We start from the raw sequence: 22447 nt of genomic DNA, 5'->3' as shown, positions 1-22447 counted from the left end.
GTTTGGTGATTTTTTGTCCACGGGAAGTTAGACTTCAGTGGAAGATGGAGAATAATAATAATAATAATAGTAGTAATAATAATAATAATAATAATAATAATATTATAGGCAAATACAATAGGGTTCCGGCAACTACGCTGCCTGGCCCCTAATAAAGTTCAAAGTACAAATTTAGTTCTGTGGCTCAGGAGGTAGAGCAGATCATCCAATGACTGTAGGGTCGGCGGATCAAATCCCGGCTCCTCCTGTCCACATGTCGAAGTGTCCTTGCGCAAGAACCCCAAATTGCTCCCAATGAGCAGGCTAGCATCTTGCAAGGCAGCTACTGCCATTGGTGTGTGGATGTGTGTATGAATGGTTTAATGAGAGGCCATTGTAAAGTGCTTTGGATACAAGTGCAGTCAATTTAACATTATTAACCCATTTAATGCAACGTAGGCTACCAATGATACTGCTCACATTTACAAAGGAAATGACCAAAAGGGCAGCAGCCCCACCAGTTACACAACTATTTGATGAGCTGAATTAGCAACTAGCATATACTGTATCCTACTCCTAACTGACGCAGTGGTAAGAATAAAACAGTTCACATACAGAGACGAGTCACATCTCCAATTGAATCCATTCCGCTTTCATTGCATGAGAACAGCCAAGTCTCTGAAAATCCATAGCAGGTTTTGCTCGTTACCTCGCTGCGGTTACCTTGCAGTGAGAGAAACACAGCAGGCAAACAGCTGAGTGATCGCCCAAGAGTGGCAGGAAAAATAAATGTAATTTGAGGGATTAGAAAAGTGTGGGGGGTAAAGCCTATATTTTGAAATGTGAGGGGGATATGTTCCTGGGCTTTACGACTGCAGGTAGGCTACTTTTGGGGGTTTCAGTTGATCTCCTCTATGGAGGTTTGTGGCTGGCACGCACTTCCACACAGCACTGTGGCAACTTGGCTTTTTCCAAACAGCAGGTCCCAGACTGGGCTTGCGCTGAACTGTGACTAGTGAACTGAGTTTGAACTCAGTTTCGCTTGCTGCTTTTTAACTGACTGTCAATGTCCGCGCATACAGATCCAAATATACATCCACAGTATCAGATTCTCACGCTCCACTGGCTCAATCCCAATGTCCACACTCACAGACTCACAGATTTATTATCTTTCTATGTAAGTCGCTTCAGGCTCTTGACCCCTTCCCCAAAATCAGATCTGCACGAATCACGTAGGTGACCTATTTTGGATTCAAAACAGCAAATTTCATCGAAAAGTGACAATTGTGCATGTCTGGATAAGGAAGGAGCAGTCACTGTCCACATACTCTGAGTATGTCAACACCCTGACCTCCCAGATGGAGGAGAGCTCCTTGGAGCTGAATGTCTCTGAGACTAAAGAAGTGTTCTGCAGGGGGAGCCTCATACCTGACGCCCCAAATGTTCTTCCTCTAGCCCCGAACCTTTTTAGTCCCCCCAAAAACAAAAACACTAGGGAGAAAACAGACACCAAACAGTTCCTTAGAAAACACAAACCCCAACCTCACACATGAGGGCTGTAACAGCACAAACAGAGGAACAAGACAAACAGAAAACACATGAACCCCTGTCTCCACCTCACCACAGTATGGGCCCCCCTCCCCCACCCCGGGGTCAAGCCCGGCCAGAAAGCAAGTCATCAGGGCAGGACTCTCCACTGCAAGACCCCTGTCCTTTTAGGGATGGGGGGCTTATACAGCACCCGCCACCTGAACCTCACACTGCTCCCCCCCATCTAGAACCCCCTGCCACTGGTGGAACCCAACCCCCTGCAAGACCCCGACGTTCCTCGCCTTCACACATGCCTCATACAGAGCCCTTCCCTTCACCTGTCTGAGGTCACCAGGCTCCTCCCCCTCACCTGTCTGAGGTCACCAGGGCCATACAGAGCCCTCCCCCTCACCTGTCTGAGGTCACCAGGGTCATACAGAGCCCTCCCCCTCACCTGTCTGAAGTCACCAGGGTCATACAGAGCCCTCCCCCTCACCTGTCTGAGGTCACCAGGCTCCTCCCCTTCACCTGTCTGAGGTCACCAGGGTCATACAGAGCCCTCCCCTTCACCTGTCTGAGGTCACCAGGATCATACAGAGCCCTCCCCTTCACCTGTCTGAGGTCACCAAGATCATACAGAGCCCTCCCCATCACCTGTCTGAGGTCACCAGGGTCATACAGAGCCCTCCCCCTCACCTGTCTGAGGTCACCAGGGTCATACAGAGCGTGTGTGTATGTATGTGTATGTATATATGTTACGGTCAATGTGAGAAAACGGGGAATGTGAGCTTTTCCCGGTTATTGCGCACATTCCCCGACCTCGCGGGGAATGTAGGAGAAACATGTTCGTTTCTCACATCTCCCGGGTAATGTGCACATTCTCCGACCTTGCGGGAGATGTGAGAAATTGGTTAGTATTTCTCACATCTCCCGCAAGGTAGGGGATTGTGCACATTAACCGGGAAATGCTAGCAATTCCCGACCTTGCGGTAAATCTAGGAAAGCGCAACCGTATGCAAAACCTCTGCGCAGCCGGGTGGTGGGAGAGGGCTTATGTGACGCCTCAGAGGGCGTGCACCATAAGAGGCACCCACGGTAGTTGGGCTAACGTTACTGGCGCACACCTGTGAGAGATTTTTCGTCTTTCTTTCGGCTAGCTAACGTGTAGGGTTCCTTTGGAGGTTCCCACCTTCCTGTTGTTGCAATTTTCATTTTGCGTTTGTTAACTTGATCACCAGTGTAGGCCTATCCTCCTAATACTACTCACACTGTGTGCAGCATAGGCTATATTACTGTTCAAGGTAGACCACAGACTTATTAACTGTAGGGGAGGACCGGGACGAATGAAACACTTTTTGGTTTGATCAGATTTACACAGAAATTAATAAAGATGGAGATTACATTTTTTGATGATGACAAACAACTTGTACATGTCCTTTACTAACCTATTAGTTGTAAGTTTCGTTCTGTGGTGTAACAGTTCAATTCAAGACGGCCGAGAACAGAAGATGTGCATTGTTTCTCTTGTCCCTGCCGTGCGGGGCGAGTGAAACAGAGGAGTGGGACGAGTGAAACAGTGAGATTGTTTTGCTTATTGTGTTGCGTAGCCTCGCGGCTTGTAGGCTAATTATCTTAACTTTCAACACATGTATAATTAGACCCAATTTAATGTTTCCATTAATGCAATTGATGCTATGTATTCGAAAACCATGGGCAAAATGTCAAGCGCCTCGTTCTAAGCGCACGAGCCCTCTCCCACCACCCGGCTGCGCAGAGGTTTTGCATACGGTTGGACTTTGCTAGATTTACCGCAAGGTCGGGAATTGCTAGCATTTCCCGGTTAATGTGCACAATCCCCGACCTTGCGGGAGATGTGAGAAATACTAACCAATTTCTCACATCTCCCGCAAGGTCGGAGAATGTGCACATTACCCGGGAGATGTGAGAAACGAACATGTTTCTCCTACATTCCCCGCGAGGTCGGGGAATGTGCGCAATAACCGGGAAAAGCTCACATTCCCCGTTTTCTCACATTGACCGTAACATATATATATGTTACGGTCAATGTGAGAAAACGGGGAATGTGAGCTTTTCCCGGTTATTGCGCACATTCCCCGACCTCGCGGGGAATGTAGGAGAAACATGTGCGTTTCTCACATCTCCCGGGTAATGTGCACATTCCCCGACCTTGCGGGAGATGTGAGAAATTGGTTAGTATTTCTCACATCTCCCGTACGGTCGGAGATTGTGCACATTAACCGGGAAATGCTTACAATTCCCGACCTTGCTGTAAATCTAGGAAAGCGCAACCGTATGCAAAACTTCTGCGCAGCCGGGTGGTGGGAGAGGGCTTATGTGACGCCTCAGAGGGCGTGCACCATAAGAGGCACCCACGGTAGTTGGGTTAACATTACTGGCGCACACCTGTGAGAGATTTTTCGTCTTTTCGGCTGTCTTTCGGCTAGCTAACGTGTAGGGTTCCTTTGGAGGTTCCCACCTTCCTGTTGTTGCAATGTTCCTTTTGCGTTTGTTAACTTGATCACCAGTGTATCCTCCTAATACTACTTACATTGTGTGCAGCATAGGCTATATTACTGTTCAAGGTAGACCACAGACTGTTATTAACTGTAGGGGAGGACCGGGACGAATGAAACACTTTTTGGTTTGATCAGATTTACACAGAAATTAATAAAGATGGAGATTCCATTTTTTTATGACAAACAACTTGTACATGTCCTTTACTAACCTATTAGTTGTAAGTTTCGTTCTGTGGTGTAACAGTTCAATTCAAGACGGCCGAGAACAGAAGATGTACATTGTTTCTCTTGTCCCTGCCGTGCGGGGCGAGTGAAAAAGAGGAGTGGGACGAGTGAAACGGTGAGATTGTTTTGCTTATTGTGTTGCGTAGCCTCGCGGCTTGTAGGCTAATTATCTTAACTTTCAACACATGTATAATTAGACCCAATTTAATGTTTCCATTAATGCAATTGATGCTATGTATTCAAAAACCATGGGCAAAATGTCAAGCGCCTCTCGTTCTAAGCGCACGAGCCCTTTCCCACCACCCGGCTGTGTAGAGGTTTTGCATACGGTTGGACTTTCCTAGATTTACCGCAAGGTCGGGAATTGTAAGCATTTCCTGGTTAATGTGCACAATCCCCGACCGTGCGGGAGATGTGAGAAATACTAACCAATTTCTCACATCTCCCGCGAGGTCGGGGAATGTGCACATTAACGAAAAGCTCACATTCCCCGTTTTCTGCCATTCACCGTAACATATATATTTCTTACGTTTTATTTTAATTTAATTTAGTTTAATTTAGTTTTATTTAATTATTTTAATGTATATATCATATCTCTCCGGTTAATACTCCATTGGATTGCATAGGCAAATGTAACATTTTATGTAATGAATGTGTATATGTATGTACTATGTATGTATATGTACATAATTGTGTATTATTATTCTGCTTTGGCAACAACGGTTTATTACCATTCATGCCAATAAAGCTAATTTGATTTGACTTGACAGACATGGGTAGAGAGAGTGAGTGAGTGAGTGAGTGAGTGAGTGAGTGAGTGAGTGAGTGAGTGAGTGAGTGAGTGAGTGAGTGAGTGAGTGAGTGAGAGACAGACATGGGTAGAGAGAGTGAGTGAGTGAGTGAGTGAGTGAGTGAGTGAGTGAGTGAGTGAGTGAGTGAGTGAGTAAATGAGTGCTAGCCTTGACAAGAAATAACACACTGCCCCAATCTTCCATCTGCTTTCCCCTTGGCCAGCCCATCTCAGCCCAGCCTAACCCAGTCCAGTCCAGCCTAACCCAGGCCAGCCTAACCCAGTCCAGTCCAGCCTAACCCAGCCCAGTCCAGCCTAACCCAGTCCAGCCCAATCCAGCCTAACCCAGTCCAGCCCAGTCCAGCACAGCCTAAACCAGCCCAGTCCAGCCTAACCCAGTCCAGCCCAGCCTAACCCAGCCCAGCCCAGTCCAGCCTAACCCAGCCCAGCCGAGTCCAGCCTAACCCAGTCAAGCCCAGTCCAGCCCAACCCAGTCCAGCCTAACCCAGTCCAGCCCAGCCTAACCCTGTCCAGTCCAGCCTAACCCAGCCCAGTCCAGCCTAACCCAGCCTAACCCAGCCCAGCCTAACCCAGCCCAGTCCAGCCTAACCCAGCCTAACCCAGCCCAGCCCAGCCTAACCCAGTCCAGCCTAACCCAGCCCAGTCCAAAATATATTTTGTCAGAAAATATCTTGTTGTATGAATTAATTTTAAATAAATTAACTTTAAATGTGTATTTAATGGACTATAACGTTGTTCTTCTTATTTTAGACTAGGGTGCCTTGGGATTTTAAGTACGTATGAAGGGTGCGGTGACTGAAAGAAAGGTTTAGAAACGCTGGTATATATGGTGTGGCTCTTGGTGGTACCACAGTCATTGTTGTGTCTCTTAGTCTCTGACTGGTTGGCCACCCCTGCCCTAAGGATTTGGGATCCTAGCAGCCCCTGTTTTGTACCTAATCCATATTTGTATTTCATCTTGATTGTGTCTTTGTTCCTTCAATAAAGGACCCACCCACCACCTACAGTCTGTATATGTCTGTATGTATGCTTTGAGATGATAGTCCCTATTTTGTCAACTCTACTGTATGTACTGTAGTCCAAAGATAATTTCTCAAGTTGAATGTTGATGCTCAAAACATCCCTCTTCAAGGACAGAGATGTACAATTACTTAGACATTTAAATCCCATCATTTAGCATTTGAATATGCTCAGGGATACAGACCTCAGTTTCTCCAGTTTGCAGTGTGGACTCCCCAGTCCAGCAGAGAGCAGCTTCACTCCTGAATCCTGCAGGTCATTGTTACTCAGGTCTAACTCTCTCAGGTGGGAGGAGTTTGAGCTGAGAGATGAGGCCAGCAGAGAACAGCATGTCTCTGTTAATCTGCATCCACTCAGGCTGAGGAGACAAGGACAAGTATTAGCAAACATTTTCACCAGTAATCAGTGTATTGACAAAGCGTGTTTGCATTGGCAGGCAAAACATTTTTTCTGACTAAAGGCGTAACTTCACTCTTCACTTCAGCCTTCTGACAAACACTGCTACACAAGTGGTGAAAAGGAGGAATGTCAGCTATATTTTCTTCCTCTCTCAGACTGAATTATAAACAGACTGACTCATTCTGGAGCTAGGAGAGAGAGTGCTGCTGCATCTTATATGTGTTAGTCATGAGCAGGTTTTTAATTCCTCTAATTGATACTCAGCATCCATAGAAATGTATGTAAGGCCTTTCCTGATTGGCTGGACACTATGGACCTGAGTCAGCTTGGAGGGTGCTAAGGCTCTTTGGACAGGACATGTACATTTACCAACATGCTATAGGCTACTTACTACTTGATACTTCATCATGTACACCTGGGCATGTTTTACACATCTAGGCATGCTAGGGAATCAACTTTTATACACTTTGTTTATTTGCACTCTTGTGTATTGGGATTTTGTGTATATTTTGTACCCAACTTACATTTGTATTTCATCTTGATTGTGTCCTTCAATAAAGGACCCACCCACCACCTACAGTCTGTATATGTCTGTATGTATGCTTTGAGAAGATATTTTGTCAACTCTACTGTATGTACTGTAGTCCAAAGATAATTTCTCAACTTGAATGTTGATGCTAAAAACATCCCTCTTCAAGGAAAGAGATGTACAATTACTTAGACATTTAAATCCCATCATTTAGCATTTGAATATGCTCAGGGATACAGACCTCAGTTTCTCCAGATTGCAGTGTGGACTCCCCAGTCCAGCAGAGAGCAGCTTCACTCCTGAATCCTGCAGGTCATTGTTACTCAGGTCTAACTCTCTCAGGTGGGAGGAGTTTGAGCTGAGCGATGAGGCCAGCAGAGAACAGCATGTCTCTGTTAATCTGCATCCTCTCAGGCTGAGGAGACAAGGACAAGTATTAGCAAACATTTTCACCAGTAATCAGTGTATTGACAAAGCATGTTTTCATTGGCAGGCAAAACATTTTTTCTGACTAAAGGCGTAACTTCACTCTTCACTTCAGCCTTCTGACAAACACTGCTACACTAGTGGTGAAAAGGAGGAATGTCAGCTATATTGTCTTCCTCTCTCAGACTGAATTATAAACAGACTGACTCATTCTGGAGCTAGGAGAGAGAGTGCTGCTGCATCTAATATGTTTTAGTCATGAGCAGGTTTTTAATTCCTCTAATGCAGGCATTCCCAAACTGTGAGGCGGGCCTCCCCCAGGGGGCCCCAAAGAAAGTCAGGGGAGGCACGGAGGGATGGTTAGAAAAAAAAGAAGGAAAAACATGTTATTCATGTTTGAAATGTCTATGGTTTTTATGAATGAAACGTGATTTTAAAGGTCAGAAGATTGAAATAAATAATGTGAGAGATACTATAATATTATACTAAATGTGTGGATAGTGCAGAGAGAGCCTCCCCCCGTAGGCATGAATATATTGTGCAAAAACGTCAACGTTAACTAGCAGCAGGTGCCACCGAGCTAACTTAGCTGTGTAACGTTATGGGCTAGCTGACGCTGCCTTGCAAAATGGATAAATTTGGGGGGTTGGGGGGGCGTGGGTGTGTCACTGTTTTCAGAGGGGAGGCCCACATTGATGGAGTTTGGGAACCCATGCTCTAATGAATACTCAGCATCCAATCAGCGTCCTGATTGGATGGACACTAGGGACCTGAGTCAGCTTGGAGGGTGCTAAGGCTCTTTGGACAGGACATGTACATTTACCAACATGCTACAGCCTACTTACTATTTGATACTTCATCATGTACACCTGGACATGTTTTACACATCTAGGCATGCTAAGGAGTCAACTTTTATACACTTTGTTTATTTGCACTCTTGTGTATTGGGATTTTGTGTATATTTTGTACCCAATTTACATTTGTATTTCATCTTGATTGTGTCTTTGTTCCTTCAATAAAGGACCCACCCACCACCTACAGTCTGTATATGTCTGTATGTAAGCTTTGAGATGATAGTCCCTATTTTGTCAACTCTACTGTATGTACTGTAGTCCAAAGATAATTTCTCAACTTGAATGTTGATGCTCAAAACATCCCTCTTCAAGGACAGAGATGTACAATTACTTAGACATTTAAATCCCATAATTTAACATGTGAATATTCTCAGGGATACAGACCTCAGTTTCTCCAGTTTGCAGTGTGGACTCCCCAGTCCAGCAGAGAGCAGCTTCACTCCTGAATCCTGCAGGTCATTGTTACTCAGGTCTAACTCTCTCAGGTGGGAGGAGTTTGAGCTGAGAGCTGAGGCCACCACTTCACATGAGGCTTCGTTGAGGACACATCCAGAGAGTCTGAATTACAAAGTAAACATGTATGACTTTTTGTTCCTTAATGACATGTTAATCTTAATGATATGATTTGTATAATATACACATTAATATACACATCATATGTAGCCTAAGGCTTAATAAAGGGTACCCAGCTTTTAATAACTCGTAGGCTACCTCATCTCTGGCCAGTGACCTACAACATTCCTAGCCTTCAAACCAATACGCCAACCTCAAGAGGAGAAGCTTCTCAAACTTTTAATTTGATAGCCTACAGTATACAGCATGTTATATTTTGATATGGGGGAAATGAAAACATAGCTAAAATTACAGGTTTTAAGCTCACTGTTGATGTACAGGCCTAGAAGATGATAGAACAGTCAGCTCTCAGCCCGCTGCATGCTGTAGGCTACATGGACCAATACAGAATATAGTCACTACTGATCACTTTTCAATCATGTGTAGGAGCCTAAATGAAATTAATAGTGAAATTAAAGTCCTCTGTTGCAAAAAAGTCTTGGTTTCAGGTCAGGTGGGTGCATCCTAGCGTCGCGACCGCGCACCGGGATTTAGAAAACGACACTCACGGGCCCGTGACTACCCCCCCGCCGCGTCACGCTCGCCACATAACCCACACATCATACGGGCCCGTGACTCTCTCTCCCGTTTTCGTGATTTCGGCCTCCGTAGCGTCGCGACCGCGCACCGGGATTTAGAAAAAACCCCGCCGTTTCGTTGGTGAAACCGCACGAAACATCGACACTCGCGGGCCCGTGACTCTCTCTCTCTCTCTCCCGTTTTCGTGATTTCGGCCTCCGTAGCGCTGACTTTTTGCAACGATAACGCCATCAGACCGAACTCACTCACGGCGCCGTGAGTCCGAGTGAGCCCCTTCCCGTTCATTCTCTACGGGAGGCCGAGATCGCGAAAAAGGGTGCGGCCCCCGCCCTTTTTCACCATCTCGGCCTCCCGTAGAGAACGAACGGGCCCGCGAGTTCACAAACTCACGGCGCCGGCAAGTGGGGTTGGTAACTCACGGACCCGTGAGTCTGTTAAGAACAGTAAATCACCAAACGATAGTAAACTCGTATCGTGTACAAAACGGTCTTTTATCGTTTGTTCGTATTTACTGCAGCCACAACCGAATTCTCATTACAACCACCGATTTTTCAAAGGTAAAACAAGACGCAACACGAGCGAGAAATATACAGAGGAAAAGGGTAGCGTGCGGCGTGTGAGCCTGTGCCTGTGTGTTGAGGGTTTAATTTTATTTAAAGTGAGTTTACTATTTAATAACTACACAATGCTTACATATTTACTGCTGTATGCCTTCACAATCCCTATTGAATTACTACATCCTTCTGTGTGTGTAGTGTTTTATCACTACTCATCACTATTGAATTAATTACTTTTCATTTCTACACAAACCCTTTTCAATCACTATTGAAACTCTACATGATTACCACTGAATTACTTCTGTTTACTATTAAGCAATGACTACATAGAACTACTCATTCCTTGACTTTTACTCTTAAATTGCAACATTCTTACACATTTGCTTCTTCATGTCTTCACAATTTATGATGAAAATATTTATGTGTATGCCTGTGCCTGTGTGTTGAGGGTTTAATTTTATTTAAAGTGAGTTTACTATTTAATAACTACACAATGCTTACATATTTACTGCTGTATGCCTTCACAATCCCTATTGAATTACTACATCCTTCTGTGTGTGTAGTGTTGGTAACTCACGGACCCGTGAGTCTGAGTGAACTCCTTCCCGTTCATTCTCTATGGGAGGCCGAGATGGCGAAAAAGGGTGTGGCCCCCGCCCTTTTTCGCCATCTCGGCCTCCCATAGAGAATGAACGGGAAGGGATCCGGGAGTCTGAAATCACGTATGAGAGCCAAAACTCTGGCTTGCTGTTTAGGGATTAACATTGGAAATGTCAATGCGACATGTTCCTCAATAATATCAACAGGACATGATAAAGATAACTAAAGTATGTACAAATGTCACTGAGGACACGGTGGTATTCTCATAGCAAAACAGCAACTTTAGATGCAGAGTGACATTAGTTATCTGTTGCCTGTTGCTGCATTAATAGTAAATTAGTTAGTGTGAATTGCCAAAAAGAATGGGAAAGCCAAGTTCTCTTGTCTGCATCTCTGTCTGTCTTGTCTGTCTGTCCACTTTAGACAGACCAGGAGAATGTAATATTACTGTATAGGCCTACTGTGTGTGTGCGTGTGTGCGCGCGCGTGTTTGTGTATGTGCGTGTGTGTGAGATACGAATGCCTTGACTTGTCAGCCTTTTATACTTGTTTTTATTCAAACGTTATCTTTTATCTTTCGGTTTCTGTTGCAAGTTTCTTTCTTCCTGTTTGTGGGCCAGTAGGTCACACATTCCAATCATAGGAACACTCTTTTATTATTTATTGTTGGTATGGAAAGTATGACAATCTAAAGGTGTAGTACGTCTTTTTCTGTCAGTCAGTTTGGCCCATAGGAAAATGTGAGGAATAAAAGGAATGGTTTGATATGATGTAATCACTGCATACTCATATTGCACATCCTAATCAGAAAAAAAATCCTGTTTTTATTCTTTAACTGGTTGGTCTCAATGATGTCTGCCTTGTCACCGAGTGGTGAGACATAGTGTTTAACATTCTAGAAACCCTCTCACGGTTCACGGTTCAAAATCCACAGACAACTCTCCAAACGATCCATAGACTACTGTACAATGTAAAGAAATATAAATACAAAGGAACAGGTATTCATTTGTATTTGAATGTTCCATTTTATACTAAATAATGTTTTACAGCAGTTAAAGAGCATCAAGACCGTGGTTTGGCTTCCGAACAGAGCAGTGCAGTGCAGAGAATATTGGGTCTGTCAGATCTTTCCCTGGAGAAATTAACCACTTTTGAAGAGAATTAAATGAAATTAAATCAAGAGAAGGGCAGAGAAAGATGATTTCAAATAAACAGTATTCTCTAAACCTCCACTTGACCCAACCTCCTTCCTCTCTCAGTCTCGCTCCCCTTGCACTGTAGAGGTGTCATTATTGCTAGAGTCATGGTGACTGGGATGCTGAAGTGTATACACACACACACACACACACACATTAATGGCACCACAAGGGAGTTTTAGAGATGGCACTCTTCCAAAGAGATTACACTTTCTCACCTCTCTTTCTCTACCACCTCTTTTCTCTCTCCTCTTCTCTCTCTCTGTCACTCTTTGTGGTTCCTCTCATATTGGCTGCCTTCCATCATTTCACGGATGAATAATCAGGTGTGCATCATTTAATGTTTGTTCTTTTTTTAGCCACAATATTTCTTGAGATGCTCACAGAATCACAGTACTTTCTTACATCCTCTATTACAGAAATCCAGACACTAAAACTTCAAGCCAGAATCTCAAATGAATATTCAGTCCTTCCTACAATTTAAATTAAAATGTAATCTCAGACTATATTTTGGCCACAATACTGTACCAAATTGCGTAGAATGTGGGATCCACATAATATTGCCTGGTTATCTGGTTGAGGGCTGAGAGGGCCAGCTGTGCTCCCAGTCTAGTCAGTAGTGTGACTGCTGGCTAAGGCCATGGACCAACTGTAAATGGACACTCACTACTAAGATAAAAGCTCCTATTCCTTCCTCCGTGAGGGGAGGACTGTCTCATCAGCACACAAGCACATACACACTCTCTCTCTCTCACACACACACACACACACACACACACACCTAATGAAGTATTATAACTGGACATTTGCATCTGTTAATGCTTGCTAGAGAGTGATGTAAACTATGCCTGCAGGACTCTGTGTGTGCATGCGTGTGTCTGTCCAGGTTTCAGCTGGAAGTGAAATCAACACCATTATTAATAGAGAATACAGTGCTGCATATGAATGGGACATTCTCAGTGTGACCCTGTGTGTGTGTGTGTGTGCATTAGATACATGTGTCACATTAGGTACACAGGTCTTTTAAGAGTCAGTCAAAAGCAAGCACAAGGGACTACAGAGAGACCAGTGGGTCAGACAGAGTCAAGGAGATGGCAGAAAAAGGAAAAACCCTATAATGAGTTTAAGGGGAGACACCCCAGGTGAATAGGAAAAAAAAAATCCTTAATAGGTATCACCATCAAACTCCCCCAGTTTGTTAGGTACATTAAGGAGCATCTTTTTTGTATTACAAGTTTTCTGAAATCTTATGGATGAATATGCAAATTAGGCATTATATGCGCTAAATATGCGCTAATTTGCATAATTTCAGGAAATCAATTTTTTTAACTGGTTCAAGCCAGATTCAAAATTCTTGTTTCATTTTGTTCACATATCCCTATTCAAACTTTGTCCAAGGGGGATTTTTGATATCTCTTTTCTTCACTTCAGAAATCAGAAAATACTGTCAACAGTCATAAAAAGACCAATTTTCGCCATGTTTTAGGGATAAACTGTTATATAAATCAGGCTATGAATGAAATTTAAAAAATCCCCCTTGGACAAACTCTCAGAATATGGATTGGAACAAAACTGGAAAGTTAGGTGTATGTAGGTGCTACTCAAGTGGTGGTTTTGATGTCCCTAAGATGAGAAATAACTCATTTTGAGAAAACGGGCTTTGAAAATTTGTATTGTAAAAAAACATACATTTGCATTGTAAACCAATATTTACAAACACAATATCCAATCACATCATTAGTAACAACATTACACAACATCTGAAAACACATAGAAACTGAAAACTGAATAACACAGCATGTTGTGGATTCAAAATAGTCCAGGAGTAGACATTTTGTATAGAGAAGTAAGACCTGTTTAGTTGGAAGCCCACTCACCACGTCAAGGTACAGCCCACGAGTGGGATGTTAGTAAGACGAGACTAGAGACGAGACAATGTTAGTAGGGAAGAGAACATTCCCTTTTAGAAAGCTTGTATTATTTTGTTAAACAGATCATGGACAAAGATAGACACATTTGACGAGGACATGCATGAGAAAACAGATTATCTAGCTTTTTGTGTTTTTTTAAGCGTTTTACATGGAGAAAACATGAATGAATGAATGAATGAATGAACATGAAGAGTAAGCTGATTCATAAATACACAGGACAAGATGTGGTAAACAATGCAGGGTAAACACCAATAGAAGCTAAATATAGATTGCCAAACAAACAAGTGATATAACCATCGTCAAAAGCAACACCATAGGAGACATCAAGCTACGCCGTCATAGGTCTACAGAGTCACTCCTCAGATGGCACCACACTAGCTATCAACAAAACTGTTCTAGGCAGCTGGTTTGTAGAACCCACTCAGCTGCAGTTCACAAAACTGTTCTAAGCAGCTGGTCTGTAGAACCCACTCAGCTGCAGTCCCCAAAACTGTCCTAAAACCACAATATGTTCCTGGTGCGCATGGGGTTGTCATCAGTGAAGCGGACTACCCCATATTGCCGCCTTCATGTTGTCCACTGAACGCTGGTTATTGAGAATTATTGTAATAATTCTCAATAACTGTAATAATTTTGTAACATTTTGCATTTATTGGCAGTCATCTTACCTACCTCTGGGTCCACATCTGCATATGCCTGCCTAATCTGCTCTCTGCTTCTGTGAAAGGACTCCAGACCTCTCTCTATTTCAGCAACTGAAATTAAAACAGTTTATTTGGTCAGTTTATGGATGCATGTAGATATGCCACAGGTAGAGAGACTACTGTGCATATGTATAGGCTTCTGATATTGGCTAGAGAGAGAGAGGGAACACGTTTCAATAGCCTACCTGTCACCCTCTTGTCATGTTTCTGATACGTTTTCAGATGAAGCCCTGGGATCCAACACTTTACTAATCTTTTGGAGAGCTGCATACCCCAACCCTAACTCGTGCGCTAAGAGGACCATCCTCACATTGACATCAAATGCAACATCATTCCTAGTTGTTGACACTTTTGAGATAGCCATTTCTCACAAAGACTGCACTCTAAGAGCAAAGTACTACATAACCCACTATTCTGAGGATCTATGTTAATTTTAAGACCAGTTCCTGCACAATTAGGACAAATCAACCCAGTTATCAGCTCATTCAAACGCGCCGCATCTCTCTGCTGCTCACTGGACATGCTAACGCCAGCCCCATCTCCCTGCTGCTCACTGGACATGCTAGCACCGGCTAATGACAACTTGCGCGAATAGGCACTTTATATCTCATAAATGTAAACCTTTCCATTTAGTTTCTCTTGTTTTCTGTTCAACCTTGCGGGCAAACACTGTTGTCATTGTTGCTTATTACGTTTAGAACGCTTTACAGACGGCATTGTTTGGATTAGATATAAGGAAGTGGAAACGTGTCACATGACGCGCTGAACCAATCACGTTCTCAGAAATCAACAACAGCCAATGAGATTTCACGGTTAGCATCAAACCCGCCTTTGTATTTCCACGATTGGTTGCTAATACAAATGAAACTAACAGGTTTGGTTGCGATAATAGTTTGCTAGAGAGCTAGAGCTTTCTAAAGATACCCCGGATGACGGGATCCAGGCTAAGGAAAAGCTGCGAGAAGTTCCGAAAAAAGGCTAACTTTTGATGATTTTAGGAAGAATCTACAGACGCAAACAGACTAAATGAAGTAAAATAAACATCTAAATGCGTATTTTTTATGTTTTATTTCCACTAGTATGAAAGAAGACATGTTATGGAAGCAAACTAGCACAAAATCTCATATTTGGCCAGGGCGTTGAAAAACGATGTTTTCACCTACCGTGTCTCCCCTTAACTGATTTGAGACTTACAGTACTGTCTTTAGTAGTGTGTGGAATGTTTGTATTTTCAGTGTAGCCGTGTTCACATATTGACCACACTATCTTCTATCAGCAAGACAGTCATGTAACTATCTGATCTCTCTCTCTCTCTCTCACACACACACACTCTTTTTCCTCTCCCTCTCTTTCTCCTCCATCTCCACCTCTATCTCCCTCTTCTTCTTCTTCAGAAGTCTGACTTCCCATGCATGGAAAATCACCAAGCTTTGCACATAGGTTCAGTCCTATGCCAGAAGTCCTCAACTGGTATTGTGGGCCAATAGGTCTGATGGTGGCACTAAAGCAACCGTCTAAAGTTTACAACAAAAAAAAACATAACAAATCAGCAGTACATGCTATCATTTTGCAACCACCTCCAACATGTAGGCCCAAGTGAGCAGAAACTTCCATAAGCTTTGAGCTGGCAGGAATTATGAAGTCCATCACTCAGGTTTTACAGTTTCTACGTAAAACCTGAGTGACGTCAGCTCGTGTGCGAGTCCCGCGTTAAACGTTGTTCGAACGTCGTAAATCGAAGTTGAGGCAACATAACAAACGTGCAAATGGCACTACGATGCTTGCGCAAAGAGCCTTTTTTGTTATACAAATTAAACGTAACCGATGGAATTTCTCAAAAAATTAGCATATCTTCTGGACAGCAGTCAGGTCGGCAGTCTTACCCATGATTGCGGTTTTGAGTAATGAACCAGGCTGGGAGTTTTTAAAAGCCTCAGGAATCTTTTGCTGGTGTTTAGAGTTAAATAATTATCACAATATGCTAATTATTTGAGAAGGACCTGTATAAGACTGTGCGAGCAAACACTTTCACAAACTCCCAGCCTGGTTCATTACTCAAAACCGCAATCATGGGTAAGACTGCCGACCTGACTGCTGTCCAGAAGGCCATCATTGACACCCTCAAGCAAGAGGGTAAGACACAGAAAGACATTTCTGAACGAATAGGCTGTTCCCAGAGTGCTGTATCAAGGCACCTCAGTGGGAAGTCTGTGGGAAGGAAAAAGTCTGGCAGAAAACGCTGCACAACAAGAAGAGGTGACCGGACCCTGAGGAAGATTGTGGAGAAGGGCCGATTCCAGACCTTGGGGGACCTGCGGAAGCAGTGGACTGAGTCTGGAGTAGAAACATCCAGAGCCACCGTGCACAGGCGTGTGCAGGAAATGGGCTACAGGTGCCGCATTCCCCAGGTCAAGCCACTTTTGAACCAGAAACAGCGGCAGAAGCGCCTGACCTGGGCTACAGAGAAGCAGCACTGGTCCAAGGTACTTTTTTCGGATGAAAGCAAATTTTGCATGTCATTCGGAAATCAAGGTGCCAGAGTCTGGAGGAAGACTGGGGAGAAGGAAATGCCAAAATGCCTGAAGTCCAGTGTCAAGTACCCACAGTCAGTGATGGTCTGGGGTTCCATGTCAGCTGCTGGTGTTGGTCCACTGTGTTTTATCAAGGGCAGGGTCAATGCAGCTAGCTATCAGGAGATTTTGGAGCACTTCATGCTTCCATCTGCTGAAAAGCTTTATGGAGATGAAGATTTCATTTTTCAGCACGACCTGGCACCTGCTCACAGTGCCAAAACCACTGGTAAATGGTTTACTGACCATGGTATTACTGTGCTCAATTGGCCTGCCAACTGTCCTGACCTGAACCCCATAGAGAATCTGTGGGATATTGTGATGAGAAAGTTGAGAGACGCCAGACCCAACACTCTGGATGAGCTTAAGGCCGCTATCGAAGCATCCTGGGCCTCCATAACACCTCAGCAGTGCCACAGGCTGATTGCCTCCATGCCACGCCGCATTGAAGCAGTCATTTCTGCAAAAGGATTCCCGACGAAGTATTGAGTGCATAACTGAACATAATTATTTGAAGGTTGACTTTTTTTGTATTAAAAACACTTTTCTGGTGTTTTTTATTGGTCGGATGAAATATGCTAATTTTTTTAGATGTTTGGGATATTTGTTTTTTCTTTACTTTTTTGCCAAAATCATCAATATTAAAACAATAAAAGGCTTGAACTACTTCAGTTGTGTGTAATGAATCTAAAATACATGAAAGTCTAATGTTTATCAGTACATTACAGAAAATAATGAACTTTATCACAATATGCTAATTATTTGAGAAGCACCTAATCTGAGGTTTAGCCTATTCGTAGCCGCAACTGGGCCGAGGACTCTACTATCGGCGGGAGGTAATAGGGCCGTAATAGGGCCGAGCCCTCTATGTGTTACCCGCGCGACCGCAGCCGGAGGAACGGCGACCGGAGGACAGGGACAGACGCAGACATCGCCACAGCCCTCGCAGCAGCGACAGCAGATTGCGGTGCCGGATACCGACACACCGGAACGGGATATATCTTTATAAAATTTCATTTAATTGTGAAAGTGTTTGCTCGCACAGTCTTATAGGTCTTATAGGAATCGGCATGTGTATGTGTGTGAAAATAATGAAAATAAAAAGCGTTACAGTACCACATGTATTTCACGACATTGGGTTTCACGGTTTATTGAATATACCGGTACACAAGCGGTGGGACACGACGGCCGTTTTTGAGGTACGAGACATGATATGCAGTACAGTTGGTTAGACCGTAAATATAGGTTATACAGAAAAGACAGATTAGACTAAATAATACTGGTTTTTAAAACATGTTTCCTCCCGGAGACGTCACTTGGAACTACCGGACCCGTGAGTCGAAACCCGAAAAAAAAACCTGAAAAAAAACCCTGAAAAAATCCCCAGAGTTGAAACATTAAGAAGAAGAAAGTATATTATATTATATATTATTATTATTATTATTTTTATATATTATATTATACTATTACTTTTAACACCAACTAATCTACTGTTCTTTCGTTCTCGGGTAGCTGGTCAAAAGACCATTTTGTACACGATACGAGTTTACCATCGGTTTATTTTCTTCTTCCTTCACACATTCATCGCACGTTACACGAGTTAAAGAGAACTTGGCTTTCCCATTCTTTTTGGCAGTTTTGGAGACACTAATTTTTTAATGGTGGAAAATGCTTCTCTCGGTCTGAAAACGTGTTTAGAATGTTTTGTCATTTCCAGCCTCCCTAAACTGCCAAATGACACCAGCACTGTTCCACTGTTGTGTGATTTAATGTGAGAACTTGGCTTTCCCATTCTTTTTTGCTGTTTTGCAGACCTCTCGGTCTGAAAACGTGTTTAGAATGTTTTGCCATTTCCAGCCTCCCCAAAATGCCAAATGACACCAGCACTGTTCCGCTGTTGTAACGCGTGATATTATGTATGCAGACAAGAGAACTTGGCTTTCCCATTCTTTTTGGCAATTCACACTAACTAATTTACTGTTCTGTTCTAATACAAATGTGGTTATTCTTCCACACGCCGCACGCTACCCTTTTCCTCTGTATATTTCTTGCTCGTGTTGCGTCTTGTTTTACCTTTGAAAAATTGGTGGTTGTAATGAGAATTCGGTTGTGGCTGCAGTAAATACGACCAAACGATAAAAGACCGTTTTGTACACGATACGAGTTTACTATCGTTTGGTGATTTACTGTTCTTAACAGACTCACGGGTCCGTGAGTTACCAACCCCACTTGCCGGCGCCGTGAGTTTGTGAACTCGCGGGCCCGTTCGTTCTCTACGGGAGGCCGAGATGGCGAATATGGAAAAGAATGAACTTTATCACAATATGCTAATTATTTGAGAAGGACCTGTATAAGACTGTGCGAGCAAACACTTTCACAAACTCCCAGCCTGGTTCATTACTCAAAACCGCAATCATGGGTAAGACTGCCGACCTGACTGCTGTCCAGAAGATATGCTAATTTTTTGAGAAATTCCATCGGTTACGTTTAATTTGTATTACAAAAAAGGCTCTTTGCGCAAGCATCGTAGTGCCATTTGCACGTTTGTTATGTTGCCTCAACTTCGATTTACGACGTTCGAACAACGTTTAACGCGGGACTCGCACACGAGTTGACGTCGACACTCGCGGGCCCGTGACTCTCTCTCTCCCGAGCCCGTTCGTTCTCTACGGGAGGCCGAAATCACAAAAACGGGAAAGGGCCTCTCGCTATAAGGGGGGGTGTTTTTTTGCTACCCCCCGCCGCGTCACGCTCGCCACATAACCCAGACCTGGAAACTTGTGGCCATCCACAATGATAAATCGATAACTGACGCAGCTTCTAGGTGATGTATCCGTTGGTAGCATCCGATTTAGAGAAATCAGGAGTAGGCTAGTTTGGGCTAGTTTGCTGCACCACAACAGAGGTGACTGCATTTGCACCTTTTCCAGAATAATAACGAGGAATGAGGGTAGGAAAAATACCTGTTTCCATGGCATTTGTGCTTTCAGAATAACTGATTCAGGTTCACACCTTATGGGCCTCTATACATAGATTACACTTGACAAGTATTTAGTCCTTGATCTTGAGGAGGGAGAAATAGTGTCGGTGTTTCCATGGCAGAGAGCTCCCATTGTCAGAGCCATAGACAGAGCTGCCAACCGTGTAGGCGAGGGATTGGTGATGCATTGTGCACGGGTACTTTCTAACATGTTACTCCTCACTGGATGTATGTATGGTGCAATGTGAGGAGGTGGAAACATGCCAAGCGCAGAGGTAGCAGTTTTTAAAAGTTATAGGGGGGTCAGCTCCAGCTGGTTCTGACCAGTTAAAGACCTAAAATCTATTTTAGAAGATCAGAGAATAGATGGGAGTAAGAATGCCTCACTGACTAAAACTCATTACACATAACATATAGGGGAGACACACAGAGCTCAGTAAAGAGCATTCGTGCAGAGCGAGGTCCACGCGTGATCACACACAACAACAGAGCTGCAGAGCACGGGAGAACACGTGAGCACTGAGAAACTACCACACAGCTCTCCCAGAGCACGGGAGAACACGAGAGCACTGAGAAACTACCACACAGCTCTCCCAGAGCACGGGAGAACACGAGAGCACTGAGAAACTACCACACAGCTCTCCCAGAGCACGGGAGAACACGAGAGCACTGAGAAACTACCACACAGCTCTCCCAGAGCACGGGAGAACACGAGAGCACTGAGAAACTACCACACAGCTCTCCCAGATGCTGACACGGTGAAGTCCACATAGTGTCAGCTAACAAGATAAGCGCTGCTTTAGACAGGGAGTAAACATTCAAGCTGTGTAGGCAACTCAACCAAAAAACCTTGGATGATAACAGAACTTAAATGAGCATTCTGTGAGGCTCATCAGTAGCTGGGATATATTTTGAGTCTGATACTTATATATATGTGACCGCCGCTGGTGATTTGGTCCTCAACTAGGCATTTTCATTTTTCAGTTTTTTACAGATTATGAAAGTGCAGATTGTAAGCTTTCAAATGAGGTCTCATACATTGAAATCTGAACATATTTGAAGAAGATATGCTTATTTGAATGCTAGTACTGCCAAATCAACTTAGCTGAGAAATCGCCCTCCAAAGTTCTCCAACAATTTCACACCTCTGACTGCCAGGTAATGGGCGTGAACAATAGCCTGGTAACCGCACCCCCAGCCACTCCCCCACTGGACGATCTGTCATTATCTGTCAGAGTGGCTGTCAACTTGGGGTATTACCTGAGAGTGGGGTGCTCTCTCACTGATGACCCCACACTCTTTGAGTCAGTATTAATCTTGTGTTGTGAATGCAGTTAAGAACAATATAAGATGAAGTTCAAATTTAACGTTCTTTATTGTCAAATACATGATATACATTACAAGCATAAGTAGTAAAGTGTACAAAAAAAGGCAACAGTCTAAGTGTTAAAGTGTACAGTCAGTTGTGTAGACAAGGTGCATAGTGTTCATTGTGATCAAGTGCACAACAAAGTAATAAGGTGCATAGTGTTCAATGTGATCAAGTGCACAACAAAGTAATAACAAGGTGCATAGTGTTCATTGTGATCAAGTGCACAGCAAAGTAATAACAAGGTGCATAGTGTTCATTGTGATCAAGTGTACAACAAAGTAATAACAGTCCCCAGCTCAATACTCAAGGTAATAACAGTACTCGGCTCAGTATTCAATATTCGAACAATGCAGTCTGTGCAAGTGTGCGCAAGTCTGTGCAAGAGAACACGCAATGCTTCAGTATACAAACAGGAAAAGGCTGTGGCCTTTCTCCTGCAGTGCTGTCCATCCTGATGATCTGCAGTGAATCTACAAGCGGACAGTCTTGTTCTGAGCTGCTGTGGAGTTTGGCGGGGGACATGTGATGTCTCGTCCCTCATCAGAACAGAACTCTCTGATCTTGTTAAAGAGATATGTCTGTCTGGCCATGTCCAGTCCGGGTGGGGCTTGCACAGGAAGACCTTCTCTGGGGGGCAGGACATCAGGCTTGCGCAGCAGCTGAAACTCGACTGCTGGTGCATCACGGTGTTCTCTGGCCACAACCATGCCAGGTCTCTCTGCATCAAAACTGCAATAGAATAGAAGGAAGAAAGTACATTAAACTATTGCCCACAGTACTGGCACTCCATATACATAAAATAGTACCAGAAAGTGTTGATTAAATAGACTAGCTAATGCATGATAATTACCTGAAGTGCTGGTAACTCGAAATCTGTGGGAGTGCCCGGAAGTAGGGTTTCAGATGCTCTTGCCAGTTGTAGCATTTGCATGTCCAAGCGCATGGGGGTCTGCACTTGTCCACCATTCTCCTGGTAGTCTTGGGCTATGGCCTGGAGCTTGTTCTTGCTCATGCTGTAACCAAAACAAAAAACAAGGTGTCAGACTAACATACCTCTCATGTTCTCTCATTCTGT

General features: G+C 43.8%; 1 protein-coding gene across 1 annotated transcript in view; it reads right to left on the bottom strand.

Annotated features, from left to right (window-relative positions):
* The window catches only part of LOC311322613 (uncharacterized protein), a gene marked incomplete at both ends in the record, with an annotated part of 201709 nt that overhangs the window by 169034 nt on the left and 10228 nt on the right, over positions 1-22447 (bottom strand). The window contains 4 exons of the mRNA XM_084454697.1: positions 6287-6460; positions 6903-6916; positions 7328-7445; positions 8695-8868. Of these exons, the coding sequence (XP_084310823.1) occupies positions 6287-6460; positions 6903-6916; positions 7328-7445; positions 8695-8868 (480 nt within the window). The remainder of the gene's footprint in view (positions 1-6286; positions 6461-6902; positions 6917-7327; positions 7446-8694; positions 8869-22447) is intronic.

The sequence above is a fragment of the Borostomias antarcticus genome (genome assembly GCF_949987555.1).
Source record: "Borostomias antarcticus genome assembly, chromosome: 20".
Taxonomy (NCBI): Eukaryota; Metazoa; Chordata; class Actinopteri; order Stomiiformes; family Stomiidae; genus Borostomias; species Borostomias antarcticus.
This window is presented reverse-complemented; position numbering and strand designations above follow the sequence as displayed.